At 42.7% G+C, this 19,620-nt stretch overlaps 1 protein-coding gene across 2 annotated transcripts in view; it reads right to left on the bottom strand.

Moving 5' to 3' along the window:
• Positions 1–2,449: 2,449 nt before the first annotated feature.
• mindy3 (MINDY lysine 48 deubiquitinase 3) overlaps positions 2,450–19,620 on the bottom strand; it is a 50,699-nt gene continuing 33,528 nt past the window's right edge. For both annotated transcript variants that reach the window (XM_024393739.2, XM_024393749.2), the window contains 3 exons: positions 4,645–4,732; positions 3,812–3,883; positions 2,450–3,444 (listed from right to left, as the gene is read on the bottom strand). In XM_024393739.2, coding sequence (XP_024249507.1) covers positions 3,295–3,444; positions 3,812–3,883; positions 4,645–4,732 — 310 coding nt within the window. In that variant the 3' untranslated portion in view covers positions 2,450–3,294. The remainder of the gene's footprint in view (positions 3,445–3,811; positions 3,884–4,644; positions 4,733–19,620) is intronic.

Below are 19,620 nucleotides of genomic sequence, written 5' to 3'. Positions count from 1 at the left end.
GTTCCCGGACATTTCTGGGGGGGAATGGCCCTAGCCCTCACCCTCAGAAATAACAGGTCCCGACGTGCTCAATGGGATTGAGATCCGGGCTCTTCGCTGGCCATGGCAAAACACTGACATTCCTGTCTTGCAGGAAATCACGCACAGAACGAGCACTATGGCTGGTGACATTGTCATGCTGGAGGGTCATGTCAGGATGAGCCTGCAGGAAGGGTACCACATGAGGGAGGAGGATGTCTTCCCTGTAACGCACAGCGTTGAGATTGCCTGCAATGACAACAAGCTCAGTCCGATGATGCTGTGACACACCGCCCAAGACCATGATGGACCCGCCACCTCCAAATCGATCCCGCTTGGTGAGACAAAACCATGACTCGTCAGTGAAGAGCACTTTTTGCCAGTCCTGTCTGGTCCAGTGACGGTGGGTTTGCGCCCATAGGCGACGTTGTTGTCGGTGATGTCTGGTGAGGTCCTGCCTTACAACAAGCCTACAAGCCCTCAGTCCAGCCTCTCTCAGCCTATTGTGGACAGTCTGAGCACTGATGGAGGGATTGTGCGTTCCTGGTGTAACTCAGGCAGTTGTCATCCTGTACCTGTCCCGCAGGTGTGATGTTCAGATGTACCGATCCTGTGCAGGTGTTGTTACACGTGGTCTGCCACTGCGAGGACGATCAGCTGTCCGTCCTGTCTCCCTGTAGCTCTGTCTTAGGCATCTCACAATACGGACATTGCAATTTATTGCCCTGGCCACATCTGCAGTCCTCATGCCTCCTTGCAGCATGCTTAAGTCACGTTTACACAGATGAGCAGGGATCCTGGGCATCTTTCTTTTGGTGTTATTCAGAGTCAGTAGAAAGCCCTCTTTAGTGTCCTAAGATTTCATAAATGTGACCTTAATTGCCTACCGTTCCACAGGTGCATGTTCATTAATTGTTTATGGTTCATTGAACAAGCATGGGAAACAGTGTTTAAAACTTCTTAGGGATAGGGAGCAGTATTTTCACATCCGGATGAAAAGCGTGCCCAAACTAAACTGCCTGTTACTCAGGCCCCGAAGCTAAGATATGCATAAAATTGGTAGATTTGGATAGTAAACACTCTAAAGTTTAAAGTTCATTATCAAACAAAATGATGTTTCTGGGACATTTGAGTGCAGAAAGAAGATCTTCAAAGGTAAGGCATTTATTATATTGTTATTTCTGACTTTTGTGTCACCACCTGCCTGGTTGAAAATTATTTTGATGTGTTTGTATTCAGGGCGCTGTCCTCAGATAATCAAATGGTCTGCGTTCGCCGTAAAGCCTTTTTGAAATCTGAAACTGCAGCTGGATTAACATGAAGTTAAGCTTTATTTTGATGTATTACACTTATATTTTCGGTTATCTTGAATATTGATATTTCTGTAGTTTGAATTTGGCGCTCTGCAATTTCACTGGATGTTGTCAAATCGATCCCTCTAAAGGGATTGGCGCGTGAAGGGATCACTAACAGGTTAAACCCTTTACAATGAAGATCTGTGAAGGTATTTGATTTTTGCAAATTATCTTTGAAATACAGGCACCTGAAAAAGGGATGTTCCTTTTTTTTTCCTGAGTTAATGTTGAACTCCAGAGACAGATGGAACCATTGTGGCTCATTACATTACAGACGAGCATATGGTCTCACACATGCATATGGTGACCAACAACAGACAGACACAAACATAGAATGTACCGTGCCTGTATACCTGCCATTCTCATAGAGCACATATGCTGTGTGAGCATGTTTCTTCTTGCTGTGTGCAGGCACCCAGAGGTGGACAGTTTAACCCAGTGTACACACACACGTGAACATCACTCTTAAAATTGCCCTTTTGAACAATGTTGAGGTGGACTGTTCTTTCTCAACTGTTTCGTGTAAATCCAAGATGAACAGAATGAAAAGAGAGACTTCAGATATTCAACAGGATATCAGTTCTTAGAAACTTTACCTGGCGAGGATACACATGCGTGTGCGTGTACACACACACACACACACCGAGAGGACTAGAACAAGAGTAGTGCTCCTCTCTTTGGTGTGCCACATGCCTGTGTTATGATGGTCATTCACTAGGTAAAAGCATTCTAATTTGTATGAGTTTCAGTGTGCGCTCAATAGTTCAACCATCTGTTATTGTTCTCTCCATCTCCCAGACTCATCCAACAAACACAGAGATATCCCCTTTCCAATAACACACATACACCACAGACTGACAGACATGCAAGCACATACATACAGGCCATGTTCGAGAGCATTCTGTTGAAATCAATGATGAATTGTGGGTAAATTGTGACTGACTGATCTACAAACAATGATGAGTAGTTACTTATGATGCAAATAGACGGATGGTTAGGTGAGACTACGATGCAATGTGATGTGTAGATTAGTTAGTCGACAGTCGCCTGCAACATCGAACAAGCCCACACACAAGTGAAGAAAAACGGGTTTATTAGTTTGGGGGGTGGGGGGGCAATAAATACATGAATACCATATCACTTCCTGTGTTGGTATGAAGAGAGAAGTCAAAACCAGCCAAAGGTTCTACTCCCAGGTCAAACCACTAAACAGGAGGAATTTCCTCATATTGCTGCTGTGATTGGTCCCTTTATGCTGTAAACACCAGGGTGTGTGTATGTGTGTGCGTTACCCTTTTACTCTAATCTCCTGTGAAAACCCTTGAGGCTAGTTTCCCAGCCCCAGATTTAGGCTGCTCCTGGACTATTTCAATGGAGATAATGCAGTAAACCTAATCTGGGTCAGGGATACCCTGCCTCAGTACTAAGAGGTCAAACTAACTTAGCTGTAGTTAGAATAGGAGAGTGTGTGTGTGTGCACTTGGAAAAAGCTTTGGTTGTTTCTCTTTAACAGTCAGACAGCTGGGTGGTACAGAAGCATAGATCCAGTCAGTCAGTTAAAGGTTTACATTCCAACGAGGTCAGCTATCTCCTTTATATGTAGTTCTTATTAGGTGAATATATCCCAGAGTATAAAACAGAGTCATCTATAGAGTGATAAGTCTTTCAGCTTTTTACAACAAACCAAAAACATCCTGTGACTTCATTTACAGTCATGTAAAACAACAGAGTTAACAGTAAACAAGTGTGTCTGTATGTCAAATGTGTGTAGTGGCATATATGTTCTGTGTGTGTTTTTCGCCTGCCCAGGACAGTGAGCAAATTCCTGTGTGTGCAGCAGTGTACATGCACTGTGTCTCTCAGTCTTTGTGGCCTTCTTTCCTTTAGAGACCAGTCAGTCCTCTACGACCCTAGCATTGAGTTAGTTCAGTGAAGGGGAGCGGTCAGTATTCCACAGCAGTTCTATGTAGGGCCACTTGGTCTGGAGGCAGCGCTTCACTGGAGTGTCATCTGTCCTCACCATGGGGTCCTCAAAGCCCAGGACCAGGGCTGAACCCTGCACATACTCCACCTGACAAAGAGAAACACACACACACACACACAGTCAGTATGCACACACACATTACATTCTCATTCTTACCCCCCTTTTGACCTCCCTTTCCGTAGCAACCAGTGATCCGGGTCAACAGCATCAATGTAATAGTATAGCTTCCGTCCCTCTTCACCCCAACCTGGGCTCGAACCAGGGACCTCTGCACACATCGACAACAGCCACCCTCAAAGCATCGTTACCCATCGCTCCACAAAAGCCGTGGCCCTTGCAGAGCAAGGGGAACAACTACTTCAGGTCTCAGAGCGAGTGACGTCACCCGATTGAAACGCTATCAGGGCGCACCACCGCTATCTAGCTAGCCATTTCACGGTTACATATATCTTACCCTCTCATTGTGGTTGGACTGTTTCAGGCCATTGTAGTGGTAGACAGGGAAGGAGTCTGGGATTCCAGTATCCTGTAAACACAATATATAAACCAGTTAACAATCATCCCTGGGGTGTGTGTGTCGATAACTCTGCTCTGGAAGATGTGGGTATATCGGAACCCACAGTTTGACTAGAGAACATTCTCTAACCCACAGACAATTCAGCATACTTTAGCCTGAAACCCATAACACACGTATGTGTGTGTGTACGCATGTGAAACCCTAACCCCAATCCCACAGAACAGCCTATATTAGAAACCAGTCAATAACGACACAGGCCCAAACACTTTGTTGGGACGTTCCAGAATGCTAATAGACTGTGTGAGTGTGTTTATGTGAAACCATAACCTCAGTCTGTGTGTGTGTCTCCAGTTGGCTAATGGCAGTATAATTTCTTTGTGGCCGAGGGCCATTCCTCTGGTGAGTCCCCGAAGCCCTGATCACTTTAACACACTTCCCGCTCCTCTCTCTTTGTCCCCACCTCCCTTTCCCACCTCTTTCCCTTTGCCTCTCGCTCTCCCTCTCTTCAGAAATGGTTCCCTGCCACTGAGACCCTGTCTGAGCAGGGGTTTGTGTAAACATATATTTAAACATTTCGGTCACCATTGCATTGCTGTAAAAGATTTGATTCAACAAATTCATATCCATCGTCAGCCACAAACCACTAACAAAACGGAAGCGCTCATGTACGTACATGCATATGCCAAAGATATTTCTTGTTTATCGGTCTTCGCAGTTTGTTTTATGGATATTGCTGCAGCTTTGAAGTATCTCAGCTCCTCTTCAGTTACCTGATCAGGGAAGAACTCCAGGAGGAACGGAGCCAGCAGCACGATCCCCAAGCCCTCTGGATCCAACTTACTCTTCATCAGACTCACACTGGAGACGGAGCGAGGGAGAGAAAGAGAGGAAAGAGTTACATTTGTCAAACATTTCAACATGATCTTATAGTCTAAGCACAGCAATGAGACATACCTCCAATTCTTCAGAAAATCTTAAAAATTGTCCCTGTTTTAAAGCAATGATAAAACTTATGTCAGTTGGAGGGAGAGAAGGGGGAATTGAGAAGGGACATTGGGTGAGAGCTAGAGAAAGGGTGGAGGTGAGGAGGGAAGGGGTGAGGGAGGGCGATGGGGTGCAGGTGAGGACAAGGGGTGCAAGTGAGGAGAAGCCAAAGGGGTGGAGAAGGGAGGGGTAGAGGTGAGGAGGAAGGGTGGAGCTGAGGAAGGAGGGGTGCTGGTAGTGAGAAGGGCTGTCTGAGGTATAAATGTGTCATGTTCTGCGTAAAAGATTTGGTGTAAGAAAGCAAACACTGGAGAAATGTACGGTAACCCCGTCTGATGGTGTGTGTGTGATACTAAATATACCACTAGACATTCCTGTGTGTTAGAGCAGGAATATTATTCTTATTCCACAGTGACAAAACAGAGAAACATTTCCCTTTTAAGGCAGAAATAGAGTGTTACATGCCCAGACAGAGGCTGATAACCCACTTAAGACTGTGTGTGTGGGTGTGTGTGTCATCTGATGTTGCAGTCAGATAAATAATCCTCTGCATTGTCATTAACAGCAGACTCCTACATTTCCTCAGTGAAATCAACGTCCTGAGCAAATATCTAAATGGGCTTTTTACGAAGTTACCATACAACAGACCAGATATTCACCCTACACATCCTAATTGACAAACAAACAAAACAAAAGCAAAAAGTATTATTATGCTTTGATGATTTCAAAAAAGCTTTCGACTCAATTTACCATGAGGGTCTGCTATATAAATTGATGAAAACGGTGTTGGGGTAAAAAAAAAAAAACATACAACATAAAATCCATGTACAGTCGTGGCCAAAAGTTTTGAGAATGACAAATATTAATTTCCACAAAGTTTTCTGCTTCAGTGTCTATAGATATTTTTGTCAGATGTTACTATGGAATACTGAAGTATAATTACAAGCATTTCATAAGTGTCAAAGGCTTTTATTGACAATTACATGAAGTTGATGCAAAGAGTCAATATTTGCAGTGTTGGCCCTTCTTTTTCAAGACCTCTGCAATCCGCCCTGGCATGCTGTCAATTAACTTCTGGGCCACATCCTGACTGATGGCTGCCCATTCTTGCATAATCAATGCTTGGAGTTCATCAGAATTTGTGGGTTCTTGTTTGTCCACCCACCTCTTGAGGATTGACCACAAGTTCTCAATGGGATTAAGGTCTGGGGAGTTTGCTGGCCATGGACCCAAAATATCAATGTTTGGTTCCCCGAGCCACTTAGTTATCACTTTTGCCTTATGGCAAAGGTGCTCCATCATGCTGGAAAAGGCATTGTTCGACACCAAACTGTTCCTGGATGGTTGGGAGAAGTTGCTTTCGGAGGATGTGTTGGTACCACTCTTTATTCATGGCTATGTTCTTACGCAGAATTGTGAGTGAGCCCACTCCCTTGGCTGAGAAGCAACCCCACACATGGTCTCAGGATGCTTTACTGTTGGCATGACACAGGACTGATGGTAGTGCTCACCTTGTCTTCTCCGGACACGCTTTTTTCCGGATGCCCCAAACAATCGGAAAGGGGATTCATCAGAGAAAATGACTTTCCCCCAGTCCTCAGCAGTCCAATCCCTGTACCTTTTGCAGAACATCAGTCTGTCCCTGATGTTTTTCCTGGAGAGAAGTGGCTTTTTTGCTGCCCTTCTTGACACCAGGCCATCCTCCAAAAGCCTTCGCCTAACTGTGAGTGCAGATGCACTCACACCTGCCTGCTGCCATTCCTGAGCAAGCTCTGTACTGGTGGTGCCCCGATCCCGCAGCTGAATCAACTTTAGGAGACGGTCCTGGCGCTTGCTGGACTTTCCTGGGCGCCCTGAAGCCTTCTTCACAACAATTGAACCGCTCTCCTTGAAGTTCTTGATGATCCGATAAATGGTTGATTTAGGTGTAATCTTACTGGCAGCAATATCCTTGCCCGTGAGCCCTTTTTGTGCAAAGCAATGATGACGGCATGCGTTTCCTTGCAGGTAACCATGGTTGACAGAGGAAGAACAATGATTCCAAGCACCACACTCCTTTTAAAGCTTCCAGTCTGTTAATCGAACTCAATCAGCATGACAGAGTGATCTCCAGCCTTGTTCTCGTCAACACTCACACCTGTGTTAACGAGAGAATCATGGACATGTCAGCTGGTCCTTTTGTGGCAGGGCTGAAATTCAGTGGAAATATTTTTGGGGGATTCAGTTCATTTGAATTAATTGCAATTCATCTGATCACTCCTCATAACATTCTGGAGTACAGTTGAGCAAAAAAGTATTTAGTCAGCCACCAATTGTGCAAGTTCTCCCACTTAAAAATATGAGGCCTGTAATTTTCATCATAGGTACACTTCAACTATGACAGACAAAATGAGAAGAAAAAAAATCCAGAAAATCACACTAGGATTTTTAATGAATTTATTTGCAAATTATGGTGGAAAATAAGTATTTGGTCAATAACAAACGTTTCTCATTACTTACTTATATATATACCCCTTGTTGGCAATGACAGAGGTCAAATGTTTTCTGTAGGTCTTCACAAGGTTTGCACACACTGTTGCTGGTATTTTGGCCCATTCCTCCATGCAGATCTCCTCTAGAGCAGTGATGTTTTGGGGCTGTTGCTGGACAACACGGACTTTCAACTCCCTCCAAAGATTTCCTATGGGGTTGAGATCTGGAGACTGGCTAGGCCACTCCAGGACCTTGAAATGCTTCTTACGAAGCCACTCCTTCATTGCCCGGGTGGTGTGTTTGGGATCATTGTCATGCTGAAAGACCCAGCCACATTTCATCTTCAATGCCCTTGCTGATGGAAGGTTTTCACTCAAAATCTCACGATACATGGCCCCATTCATTCTTTCCTTTACACGGATCAGTCGTCCTGGTCCCTTTGCAGAAAAACAGCCCCAAAGCATGATGTTTCCACCCCCATGCTTCACAGTAGGTATGGTGTTCTTTTGATGCAACTCCGCATTCTTTGTCCTCCAAACACGAGTTGAGTTTTTACCAAAAAGTTATATTTTGGTTTCATCTGACCATATGACATTCTCCCAATCTTCTTCTGGATCATCCAAACACTCTCTAGCAAACTTCAGATGGGCCTGGACATGTATTGGCTTAAGCAGGGGGACACGTCTGTCACTGCAGGATTTGAGTCCCTGGCAGCGTAGTGTGTTACTGATGGTAGGCTTTGTTACTTTGGTCCCAGCTCTCTGCAGGTCATTCACTAGGTCCCCCCGTGTGGTTCTGGGATTTTTGCTCACCGTTCTTGTGATCATTTTGACCCCCCGGGGTGAGATCTTGCGTGGAGCCCCAGATCGAGGGAGATTATCAGTGGTCTTGTATGTCTTTCATTTCCTAATAATTGCTCCCACAGTTGATTTCTTCAAACCAAGCTGCTTACCTATTGCAGATTCAGTCTTCCGAGCCTGGTGCAGGTCTACAATTTTGTTTCTGGTGTCCTTTGACAGCTCTTTGGTCTTGGCCATAGTGGAGTTTGGAGTGTGACTGTTTGAGGTTGTGGACAGGTGTCTTTTATACTGATAACAAGTTCAAACAGGTGCCATTAATACAGGTAACGAGTGGAGGACAGAGGAGCCTCTTAAAGAAGAAGTTACAGGTCTGTGAGAGCCAGAAATCTTGCTTGTTTGTAAGTGACCAAATACTTATTTTCCACCATAATTTGCAAATAAATTCATTAAAAATCCTACAAATGTGATTTTCTGGATTTTTTGTTCTCATTTGTTGGTCACTTATTTTCCACCATAATTTGCAAATAAATTCATTAAAAATCCTACAAATGTGATCAGGGATGTGGGGTGCAACAGAGATGCAGCTTGAGCCCCACCCTCCAACAAACCATTATTTTTTATTTTACCTGTATTTAACTAGGCAAGTCAGTTAAGAACAAATTCTTATTTTCAATGACGGCCTAGGAATAGTGGGTTAACTGCCTGTTCAGGGGCAGAACGACAGATTTGTACCTTGTCAGCTGGGGGGTTTGAACTTGCAACCTTCCGGTTACTAGTCCAACGCTCAAACACTAGGCTACCCTGTTGCCCCGTATTGTCAAAAGCACATAGGCAACATTATTTACTGTATCGATAGCGGAGTGGGCTAGTGTTCAATAACGTAATTTTATGTGCTAGTATTACTTATTTAATGGATCAATTAAATTATAAACGTGGACGGGTACGCGATTTCATTCAATGATTACGTTATTGTACAAGGTAGACACAGGAGTAGTCTATAGCCTACAATTATGTAATTGAATGTGCTGTAGTATCATTTATTTAATATATGAATACAAATTGTTAAATGGGGATGGTAGGCTACTTCACTTAGTGAATACTGAATATATTGCCATCTCCTGGAGTATGTTAATGACGGCTTTTCAGCTGTTAGTCAAGATGTAATGAGCCAGAGCAACCAATCAGCATTACTGCAGCTGTTCTACCCACCACCCACACTGATCTCCCTCCACAAGCAACCACATCCTCTTCTCCTGTTCAACTAATTTGCCACCACACTAAAAATGACTGTACATATACCCCTGTGCCCATCTCAGTGTAACTTGATCCATCCAAGGCCTTAGCTGGGTGCATAAAATGTGACAAGGCAAAGCAAAGCACAATTGCCCCAGTGTCGTCCGGGTTAGGGTTTGGTCGGGGTAGGTCGTCATTGTAAATTATTATCACGACTTGCCCTGTTAAATAAATACTTCAATTTTAAAAAACGCTAATAAAACATGACGTGTCTAACTTGCACCGTTATGCAATTATTAGGAGACTAGATACGCTGCTACTGCTACTACATTGACCCCCCCGTTTTGTACACTGCTGCTACTCACTGTTAATCTATGCATTGTCACTTCACCACTACCTACATGTACAAATTACCTCAACTAACCTGTACCCCCGCACACTGACTTGGTACCGGTACCCCCTGTATACAGCATCGTTATTGTTACTTTTTATTATCTGGTAAATATTTTCTTAAACTCTTCTTGAACTGCACTGTTGGTTAAGGTCTTGTAAGTAAGCATTTCACGGTAAGGTCGACACTTGTTGTATTCGGGGCACGTGACTAAGTTTGATTTGATATAGCTAATCCTGGCTACCAATGTCCTAGTATTAATTTATTGAGGCAAGCAGATCAGAGATGCCATGTGTATGTGACACACATATGGGCATATCTTTGTTTTATTTAGCTTATTTTGCCTCCCAGGTATTCGCATTTAATGCATGAATACAGTTGAAGTCGGAAGATTACATACACTTTAACCAAAAACATTTAAACTTGGTTTAAATGTCAGGAATTGTGAAAAACTAAGTAAACATTCCCAGTCTTTAGGTCAGTTAGGATCACCACTTTATTTTAAGAATGTGAAATGTCAGAATAGTAGAGCGAATGCTTGATTTCAGCTTCTACTCCTTTCATTACATTCCCAGTGGGTCAGTCGTTTACATACACTCAATTAATATATCCACATAATTTCCTTTCCTCAAGATACCATCTATTTTGTGAAGTGCACCTGTCCCTCCTGCAGCAAAGCACCCCACAACATGATGCTCCACCCCCGTGCTTCACGGTTGGGATGGTGTTCTTTGGCTTGCAAGCCTCCCTTTTTTCCTCCAAACATAACAATGGTCATTATGGCCAAACAGTTCCATTTTTGCTTCATCAGACCAGAGGACATTTTCCAAAAAGTACGATCTTTGTCCCCATGTGCAGTTGCAAACCATAGTCTGGCTTTTTATGGCGGTTTTGGAGCAGTGGCTTCTTCCTTGCTGAGCGGCCTTTTAGGTTATGTCAATATAGGACGCATTTTACAGTGGATATAGATACTTTTGTACCCGTTTCCTCCAGCATCTTCACAGGGTTCTTTGCTGTTGTTCTGGGATTGATTTGCACTTTTCACACCTAAGTACATTCATCTCTAGGAGACAGGATATTGACCTCATCCCGTCAGTAGAGGATGCCTGGTTATTCTTTAAAAGTGCTTTCCTCACCATCTTATATAAGCATGCCCCATTCAAAAATGCTTGAACCAGGAACAGATATAGCCCTTGGTTCTCTCCAGACCTGACTGCCCTTGACCAGCACTAAAACATCCTGTGGCGTACTGCATTAGCATCGAATAGTTCCCGCGATATGCAACTTGTCAGGGAAGTTAGGAACCAATATACACAGGAAAGCAAAGGCTAAGGCGTCCACCTGGCTACTCCTACCCCGATCAACAGCCCTGCACCCCCCACATCCACTTGCCCAAGCCTCCCCATTTCCCCTTCACCCAAATCCAGATAGCCGATGTTCTGAAAGAGCGGCAAAATCTGGACCCCTACAAATCAGCTGGGCTAGACAATCTGGACCCTCACTTTCTAAAATTACCTGCCGAAATTGTTGCAACCCCTATTACTAGCCTGTTCAACCTCTCTTTTATATCATCTGAGATCCCCAAAGATTAGAAAGCTGCCGTGGTCATCCCCCTCTTCAAAGGGGGAGACACACTAGACCCAAACTGCTACAAATCTATATCTATCCTACCCTGCCTTTCTAAGGTCTTCGAAAGCCAAGTTAAACAGATCACCGACAATTTCGAATTCCACAGGTACCTTCTCCGCTATGTAATCTGGTTTCTGAGCTGGTCATGGGGGCACCTCAGCCACGTTCAAGGTCAAAAACTATATCATTACCGCCATCGATAAGAAACAATACTGTGCGGCTGTACTCGTAGACCTGGCCAAGGCTTTTGACTCTGTCAATCACCACATTCTTATCGGCAGACTAAACAGCCTTGGTTTCTCAAATGACTGCCTCGCCTGGTTCACCAACTAATCTCTGATAGAGTTCAGTGTGTCAAATCGGAGGGCCTGTTGTCTGGAACTCTGGCCACCTCTATAGGGGTGCCACAGGGGTCAATTCTCGGGACTCCCCCCTTCTCTGTATACATCAATTATGTCACTCTTGCTGCTGGTGATTCTCTGATCCACCTCTATGCAGACGACACCATTCTGTATACTTCTGGCTCTTCTTTGGACACTGTTAACTAACCTCCAGACGAGCTTCAATGCCATACAACGCTCCTTCCGTGGCCTCCAACTGCTCTTAAATGTAAGTAAAACTAAATGCATGCTCTCCAACCGATCACTGCCAGCACCTGCCCAGCATCACTACTCTGGACGGTTCTGACTAAGAATATGTCGACAACTACAATACCTAGGTGTCTGATTAGACTGTACACTCTCCTTCCAGACTCACATTAGGCATCTTCAATCCAAAATTAAATCTAGAATCGGCTTCCTATTTCGCAACAAAGCATCCTTCATTCATGCTGCCAAACATACCCTCGTAAAACTGACTATCCTACCGATCATCAACTTTGGCGATGTCATTTACAAAATAGCCTCCAACACTACTCAGCAAATAGACTACATCCTATCACAGTGCCACCCGTTTTGTCACCAAAGCCCCATATACTACCCACCACTGCGACCTGTACGCGCTCTCGTTGGCTGGCCCTCGCATCATATTCATCGCCAAACCCACCGGCTCTAGGTCATCATAAGTCTTTGCTAGGTAAAGCCCTGCCTTATCTCCGCTCACTGGTCACCATAGCAGCACCCGCCCAAAGGAAGGCGTTCTAGCAGGTATATTTCACTGGCCATCCCCAAAGCCAGTTCCTCCTTTGGCTGGCTTTCCTCTGCTGCCAATGACTGGAGCTAAATGCAAAAATCACTGAAGCCTCATAGCTCCCTCACTAACTTTAAACACCAGCTGCCAGAGCAGCTCACAGATCACTGCACATAGCCCACCTGTAAATTGCCCACCCAGCTACCTCATCCCTATACTGTTATTTATTTTGCTCCTTTGCACCCCAGTATCTCTACTTGCACATTCAACTTCTGCACATCTATCACTCGTGTTTAAGTGCTATATTGTAATTATTTCACCACTATGGCCTATTTATTGCCTTACCTCTCTTATCCTACCTCATTTGCACAGACCTTTTCTAATGTATTATTGACTGTATGTTTATTTATTCCATGTGTAACTCTGTTATTTGTGTCGCACTGCTTTTCTTGATCTTGGCCAGGTCGCAGTTGTAAATAAGAACTTGTTCTCAACTAGCCTACCTGGTTAAATAAAGGTGAAATAAAAAATACATGTATTGTGTGTGGGGGGAATTGAAATATGTTTACTCTGATGCCTGTTTATTCATAAAAAGCAGAAGATGGTAAATAGCATTAATCACAATCGTTAGCCTATGCAAATTAATAGGCCTACATTTAGCCTAATTGGTAATAAATGACATGGGGGAAAGTCAGGATCCTAGTCAGGCTTTTGTTTGTCAATTCCAGATTAAATATAGGTCTACACGTGTATCAAATATGTAAGCAATTGTGTGCTAAATCAATGACAAACAGCTTAAATGTTCAGGATTCATTATGATCTGTGATCAAAACAGGCTGGGATTCTCCCGAATAATGTTTGTGTTTGGTCGATGAATAGACCCATACCGATTCTAACTTTTTGGTATGTTGCATAGCTCTACATTATGAAGCATTTAATAAACCAACCACATTTCCTGGTGATGTTTAGGCTGCGCAAGACCTTCGATAGGTTAGTAGACTGGAAATAATTGTGGAGTTTATCATTGTTACAGCCTAGATCACTTTATAAAATCTGGACTGTTGCTTTTCCTATGACTAAGCAAACAAGTGGTAACATATGCTTTTTGCACTTCTCTATAACAAGGCCAAAATCCTCACATATCCCATCAATTCAAACCCTGCTTTTAACCATAAGACATCCCCACAGAAATGTATAGACGAAGGATTGCATGGTGACAGTGATTGTGTCTGTTAATACCTTAAACTGGGAAGTGGGGGGAAAAAATGAGGTCAAATCATGACATCATTGATTTTCAGGTCAGAGAAAGACGCCAGTGTCATGTCTTTACTATCATTAACTGAAGACTTAATTTTTATCAAAGATTCTCTGTAATTAGCATTTGGTGATTAACTAATCAGGCAAATGTAAATAACTAGGAAGTCGGGGCACCAAGGAAAATATTCAGATTAAAGTTATAATTTTCCTAATATAAGTTTTCAGATATTTTATTTCTGATCAATTAGTCTTCTGATTAATGACTTATTCTTTATCTCACGTTAGTCTCATTCCAAGCGTCGTAAATTGTCTTCACTCTGAGTCATTCATACATCAATTGTCTTAAATAATTGATTTATTAACTTCCAAAAAATCACAGAAGTGCACACACAAACAAAGTAAATATGGTTACAAGAAATGATAGGGGAATGTGCCCTAGTGGGCTAAACCGGCATAGCGGCTTGTTGTAAAAAAGGGAAGTGGGTGTCGACTGAGATAAGACAACACACAGTTGATAATTATAACAATTGAAATGCTAATCCTTTGCACATGAACGCTCACTCATTCAGGAACAATTGCCATCAATATATATATTTACGCTCAGTGTGTCGTCGGGGTTTCTGTTGAAAAGTTTGTTTCTGTTGGAGAGTCTGTCCGCCTTCTCTGACGTGGTTAGAATGGATAGTTCAGAGTGACATTCATTAATTTCGTTATGGATAGATGTTTCAGCGGTTGTCGGTCTTCGCGTTCATTGATACCGAATTCCTAGCTGCAGACTAGTAATTCATATCAAAGACTTGCTCTTATTCTGTTGGTATCGATAGTCTAAAGAGTTTAACCACGTGGTATGGTTAATATTAAAAGATTCAGTCATCTACTCAAATCTTGGCCCTCTTATTATCGAGGTAAGGTGGTCTGCAACCTTTGTCCTCTCGTAATTGAGGGAAACATGGCCTGTTGAGAAATTCTCAGTGTTTTTTAAAATTTGGAGTTGCAGAAAAGGGCCTGTCCTAGCATGCCCGACCCTAACTGGGCTCATGGGCAGTCCTCTGATTTAGTTAAAACTCAAAAGGGAATTGGAGTTTCCTTCATTAAACAGTCCAAAATCACATTACACAATTTTACAAACAGTATCATCCTCACTTAACAATTAGATGTAAACATATCTGAGGCTATTATATAAACAGCGTTATGGTAATGTGGCCGTATTGTCTCCCATGAGTTTCACAAAATTGTACCAAACGGACCAGTTCGTAGCTGGATTCTTCAATCTTTTATACCTTCTCCAGAACATAAATGTTGTTCGGACCTCAGGGCCTGTGAGGTGGAAGAAATTCCTTTGTCCTCTATGAAAATTCTCTCTCTCTCTATACTGTGGCCATGAGGAGATAATATCCTCCAGGAATGTACAACCTCTCTCTGACCACAGCAGCCTGGGTGTAGAAGACGGGGAGAGGGATTCAGAGTTGGATGACTGTTAAAAACAAAAGAAAAATCCCAGTGTGAGCTCACCCCCCCAGGGTTCCCAGTTGTCTTGAAAGCACTGAAGTCGGAAGTCAGAGATTGCCAACTTCAGAGTTATTTTGAATGCGTCACTAGACACCTAGGCTACCTCCAATAAAGAAACAGAAAGGGGGATTCCTAGTCAGTTGTACAACTGAAAGCTTTCAACTGAAATGTGTCTTCCGCATTTAACCTGTAGTGACGCCAAGCCCGTGAACGGGACTGTTATCATCATCTGACACTAATTAGCATAACGCAACAGACATAAATCTTCCTAGAAAATATTCCTATTCATGAAAATCACAAGTGAAATATTGGAACACAGCTTAGCCATTTGTTAATCACCCTGTCATCTCAGATTGTCAAAATATGCTTTACAGCCAACGCTAGACAAGCATTTGTGTAAGTTTATCATAGCCTAGCATAGCATTATGCCTTGCTAGCAGCAGGTAAACTTGTCATGGAAATCAGAAAAGCAATCAAATTAAATCGTTTACCTTTGATGAACTTCGGATGTTTTCACTCACGAGACTCCCAGGTAGACAGCCAAAGTTCATTTTTTCCCAAAATATTATTTTTGTAGGCGAAATAGCTCCGTTTGTTCTTCACGTTTGGCTGAGAAATCGCCCGGAAATTGCGGTCACCACAACGCCGAAAAATATTCCAAATTAGCTCCATAATATCGACAGAAACATGGCAAACGTTGTTTAGAATGCATCCTCAAGGTGTTTTTCTAATATCTATTCAATAATATATCAGACGGGACAATTAATTTTTTCACTCTGACCGATTGGAGTAATGGCTACCTCTGTATTTTACGCGAGAATCTCTCTCGGAGCCACCATGTGACCACTTACGCAATGTGGCTGCCTACGGCTATTCTTCAACAGAAATGCGTAAAACTACGTCACAATGCTGTAGACACCTTGGGGAATAGGTAGAAAGCGTAAGCTCATTGATGGTACATTCACAGCTGAATAGGGAGTCATTGGAACACAGCGCTTTCAAACCCTGGGGCACTTCCGGATTGGATTTTTCTCAGGCTTTCGCCTGCAGCATCAGTTCTGTTATACTCACAGACAATATCTTTACAGTTTTGTAAATGTTAGTGTTTTCTATCCAAAGCTGTCAATTATATGCATATTCTAGCATCTTTTCCTGACAAAATATCCCGTTTAAGACGGGAACGTTTTTTTTTCTCCAAAAATGAAAATACTGCCCCCTAACACCAAGAGATTAACCCAACCCCTCTGAATCAGAGCGGTGCTGCCTGCCGTATTCGTCGCCCAGGGAACAGTGGATTAACTGCCTTGCTCAGGCAAAAAAAATAGAGAAAAAAGAAAGTTTGTCAGCTTTGGGATTCGATCTTGCAACCTTTCAGTTACAGCTCTAACCACTAGGCTACCAAGATGCCCTCATGTTTGTATTGATGCGAGAAATAGGCATATCTACACAGTAACGGTGGCTGCGATATCAACTAGCTTAATAATTTTTTTGCATTGAGGTAATAGGCCTATTTTTAGCTAAATCGACATATGAAATTGATGAACTAAAACAGACACTTAAACTAACATGTAGATGTTCATGGTAACATCGTTCATAATAAACTTACACACAAACTGACATGTTATGTGACATGAACACTACGTCTACGTGTGACGTGAATGCGTCAGCAGTTTGACGCCTTAGAAACAAACTTGTCTTCATTGACATTCCATGTTAATTCATGCTGTTATTTTATGGCGCTAGGAAGACGTTAGGTGACTTGGTGAGAGGTATCAGTAGCTTCACAAGGCTTAATTCTGGAATGAATCACCCCCCGTAGAATGCAGCGCAGAACACAACTGAAGAAAGAAGAGACAACCAACTTATTAGTTACAGCATCAGCGCGCGCTCTGGAAAGGCAGCTTGCCAGTTACAGCAGCGCATCCCCTGAACGATAACGAAGAGGTAACGTTAGGTGAGAAGCCTGACCACGGAGATGGGGGTGAGAAGGTGATGAAGCGTACTTCATGAGCCGTAACCGAAAAACTACTGGCATTTGGAAAGTTTGTGGTGAGGGAGAAAGTGTGGTGGATCAAGTATTAGCATTGTTAAGTATCTTGCTAGCTGGATTGAATTCTCCTTAGCTAGCCAGAGAAATGTTGAGCAACATTAGCCAAATCTGATAAAATTATTGAGTTTATGGTGTGAAAATTAGCCTGCTAATAAAGTCAGACAGCAAACAATAGCTAGCTAATGTTACATCAGATGAGCCAACATGAGTAACCTAACCAATTCGCTATAGTATTAACTGGTATGACTTCTTGCCGTTCAAGATGCAGGCAGTTTATTTGAAAAGGTCAAAGGTATAATTGAGCCCCCTATGAATTTACCTGACACCTCTGTGCACTCATCCACCAGGTTCTCCTTTTCATCCTTCTGTTTCAGAAGTGTGTAAAGCCCTGAAAGAAATTGATGGGAAAAAAATCCCCTGGCCCTGATGAACTAGACCCCCGCCTCCTACACCTAGCGGCAGACATCATTGCTCCCCCTTAACATGTATTTTTAACCTCACGCTTGACGTTAAGGAAATCCCCAAGTTATGGAAATCTGCTTTTGTAATGCCTCTCCTGAAAGGTGGAGATCCTTCGCTGCTTGACAACTATGAACCCATATCAAAATTGTCTGTATTGGAGTCCTTAGTAGGCAGCGAAAGGTCTACATCCAAGAAAACAACATCTTAAATGGAAACCAATCAGGTTTTAGGTCTGGCCACAGCACTGTTTCAGCAACATTGAAGGTTTTAAATGACAGCCACTGTGCTCTTGATAAGAAGCTACATTGTGTGTCTGTTTTTATTGATTTGTCGAAGGCTTTTGATACCATGGACCATGCTGTGTTAGTGCAAAGGTTAAAATGTTGTGGAATTACTGGTCATGCTCTAGATTGGTTTATAAATTACCTATCAAATCATACACAATGTGTAATGGCAGATGGTTGTAAATCTGAGTCCATAGAGGTGTGCTCAGGTGTTCCGCAGGGTCTGTTTTGGGCCCACTGCTGTTCATTTTGTATATGAAGAACATTGGGGATCTTATTGAAACAGCGGATGTTCATTTTTATGCAGATGATACTGTTCTTTATTCAAGTGGTAGTAGTTCATCTTTAGCTTTTGAAAATGCCCAAAGAGAATAAAACATACAACAGAATCTGTATGATTTAATGCTGATTCTAAATTTGGGTAAAACAAAATGAATGGTATTTTCAAATGCCAGGCATGTTCCAAATCATGTCATTGCTCCATTGGCTGGAGATACTATAGAGCAAGTTAAAGTGTAGAACTATTTGGGTGTGTGGGTTGATAAGCTGAGCTTCACTGTGCATGTAGAGAACTTGATAAGGAAGCTCAAGCTGAAAATAGGATTTTATTACCGGCATAAGGCTCGGTTTTCTTTTGAGGCCAGGATGGAGCTGGTATGATGAACATTACTGTCGATTTTAGTGATGATATATATATCTATATATATATATAAAGGAGCGTCTTCTACAGAGGAACTTCAAATGTCCTGTCAGCTAGCTAGCTAACAAGCTTGTGCTAGCTAATTTAGCTAAAAAGCTTGTGTGTGCAGAGCAGCACCAGAATTTAAAAACATGTCTTACAATTTTTTATGTTAATAAATCCAACGTGAAACGGGATAACTAGGTCTATGGTATCCGTAACCAACGTTGAACATGTTAATTCATTATTCTCTAGCTAATTAAAAAAACTCCCCATGTTCTGAATCAAGCGACAATGTAACATCAGTAGGCTAGAGGGGGAGGGGCAGGTAACCTTAACAAGCACAGGCAAATATTTTCAGCTTCCAGGCAGATACTGGAGGGCTTTGCATGAACGTTTTCTTGTTGGACTAGATTAACCGGTTCTCATGCTTTTAAAATAACGGTTCTGTTCTCCTGCCAAATGTATGACCATATTAGAGAGCCATATTCCCCTCAGAATACACTGGCCCACAAAGAAATTGAAAACAATTCAATTTTGGTAACTCCCATATCTATTATGTGAAACACCAGTGTGCCGTCACAGCAGCAATATTTGTGACCGGTTGCCACACTAAAAGGGCAACCAGTGAAGCACAAAAATCCATTGTAAATACAAAAGTACATGACCAAAAGTATGTGGGCACCTGCTCGTCAAACATCGAATTTAAAAAATCATGGGCATTAAAATGGAGTTGGTCCCCCCCCTTTGCTGCTTTAACAGCCTCGACTCTTCTGGGGAAGGCTTTCCACGAAAATGTTGGAACATTGCTGCGGGGACTTGCTCCCATTCAGCCACAAGAACATTAGTGAGGTTGGGCACTGATGTT

This window comes from Oncorhynchus tshawytscha, linkage group LG03, assembly GCF_018296145.1.
Source record: "Oncorhynchus tshawytscha isolate Ot180627B linkage group LG03, Otsh_v2.0, whole genome shotgun sequence".
Classification (NCBI taxonomy): Eukaryota; Metazoa; Chordata; class Actinopteri; order Salmoniformes; family Salmonidae; genus Oncorhynchus; species Oncorhynchus tshawytscha.
This window is presented reverse-complemented; position numbering and strand designations above follow the sequence as displayed.